Source organism: Quercus robur, chromosome 7 (genome assembly GCF_932294415.1).
Source record: "Quercus robur chromosome 7, dhQueRobu3.1, whole genome shotgun sequence".
Lineage (NCBI taxonomy): Eukaryota > Viridiplantae > Streptophyta > Magnoliopsida > Fagales > Fagaceae > Quercus > Quercus robur.
Window position 1 is genome coordinate 16,029,194 of NC_065540.1, and position 1,403 is coordinate 16,030,596.

The 1,403-nt window shown below is 36.6% G+C and overlaps 1 protein-coding gene across 1 annotated transcript; it reads left to right on the forward strand.

The window, feature by feature from the left end:
• The first annotated feature begins 369 nt into the window (after nt 1-369).
• Nucleotides 370-1,200, forward strand: LOC126690850 (wound-induced protein 1-like). Its single transcript, XM_050385975.1, has one exon. The coding sequence runs from the start codon at nt 455-457 to the stop codon at nt 959-961; it is 507 nt and encodes a 168-aa protein (XP_050241932.1). The 5' UTR covers nt 370-454; the 3' UTR covers nt 962-1,200.
• The last annotated feature ends 203 nt before the right edge of the window (nt 1,201-1,403 follow it).

Below are 1,403 nucleotides of genomic sequence, written 5' to 3' on the forward strand. Positions count from 1 at the left end.
ACAATAGAGAGTAGATCATGACATCTTGTATTGTATATAACTATATATCCACTATACCAAAATACCATTACAAAACCACAACGTTTTTCCCTAGAAAAGCATTGGGTTTAATTAGTATATTTCTTATTGGGTTATTAAAGAATTTTTAAAGATTATTTTAGCATTAGGTAAGTGTAACCCATGTCTTTGGACCAAATGGTATCTAAAAAAATAAGAGTCTTCGGAGCAAATCAAAACCATGCGATTTTCCATGTCATTGAAATTAACAATCAATCCCCACCACTATTGTCATCTTCAAACAATAATTGGCACTATACAGAATACAGTATACCCTTTTATCTTCTTCACTCCTATAAATTGGCTGAGCTAGCCATACACCATGCACTGAAAAATCAATCCAATTCTAACAAAATCTTAGTAACCCACCTCACTACTTCTTTCACTTCCCAAAAACATGGCACCCCCCAATTCCAACGATATTGAATCTCCAATAATATTGTTGGAGTCCATTCCAGATGCAAAGGCAAAGCCGGAAGTGCAAAACAAGGCAATTGTGGAAGCACTTTACAAGGCATTGGCAAATGGTCAAATTGAGACTGTGACTAAGCTCCTAGCTTGTGACCTCGAATGGTGGTTCCATGGACCTCCAAAACGCCACCACATGATGCGTGTGCTCACTGGGGAATCAACCTACAAAGAGTTCACTTTTGAGCCTAAGAGTATCACTGTTATTGGTGATGATAGTGTGATTGTTGAGGGATGGGAAGGAGCACATTATTGGGTTCACTTGTGGACTTTAAAAGATGGTCTAATTACAAAATTTAGAGAGTATTTTAACACATGGCTCACAGTGCAGGAACTGAGGCCATGGGAAGTTAGGCAAAAGAGTGCCACACTGTGGCAGAGCCAGCCTCGGGACCTTTATGAACGGTCTTTGCCAGCCCTTATGATTGCTATGTAGAGAGCTGGTTATTGTGGTTGTAAGTTGTAAGCTCAATTGTATCAAGTGTTAGTTGAGCGGTAATAGAATCTTTTGTAGTGTCTTGTGTTTGTGTTCGAACCCATTTCTCCCTCTTCTACTATCTATCTAGCTATCTCAAAAAGAAAAAAAAATTGTAAGCTTGGTTTAATGGCTTGAACCATGATGAAAACTAGATACATGTGTTGACACCTGGGAAAATGGAAATTACGGTCTATCAATCACACTGTAAATTATAGTAACTGTTAATTTTGTTAGCTGCTCTAGTTTGTTTGTTTTTGTTGGTTTTTAAAAGCCTCATTTTCTAAATTTTTTTTTTCCTGAATTCTCACTTTTTTTTATAAATACAATTATATTTTAATCAACTTTCACCGAATTAGTAACGTGCTCATCCAAGTTTCATCAACAACAATAAAGAACTGAA

Excerpts from the sequence above, each read along its gene's own strand:
- LOC126690850 (XM_050385975.1), top strand. The coding sequence starts at position 455 with ATGGCACCCCCCAATTCCAACGATATTGAATCTCCAATAATATTGTTG.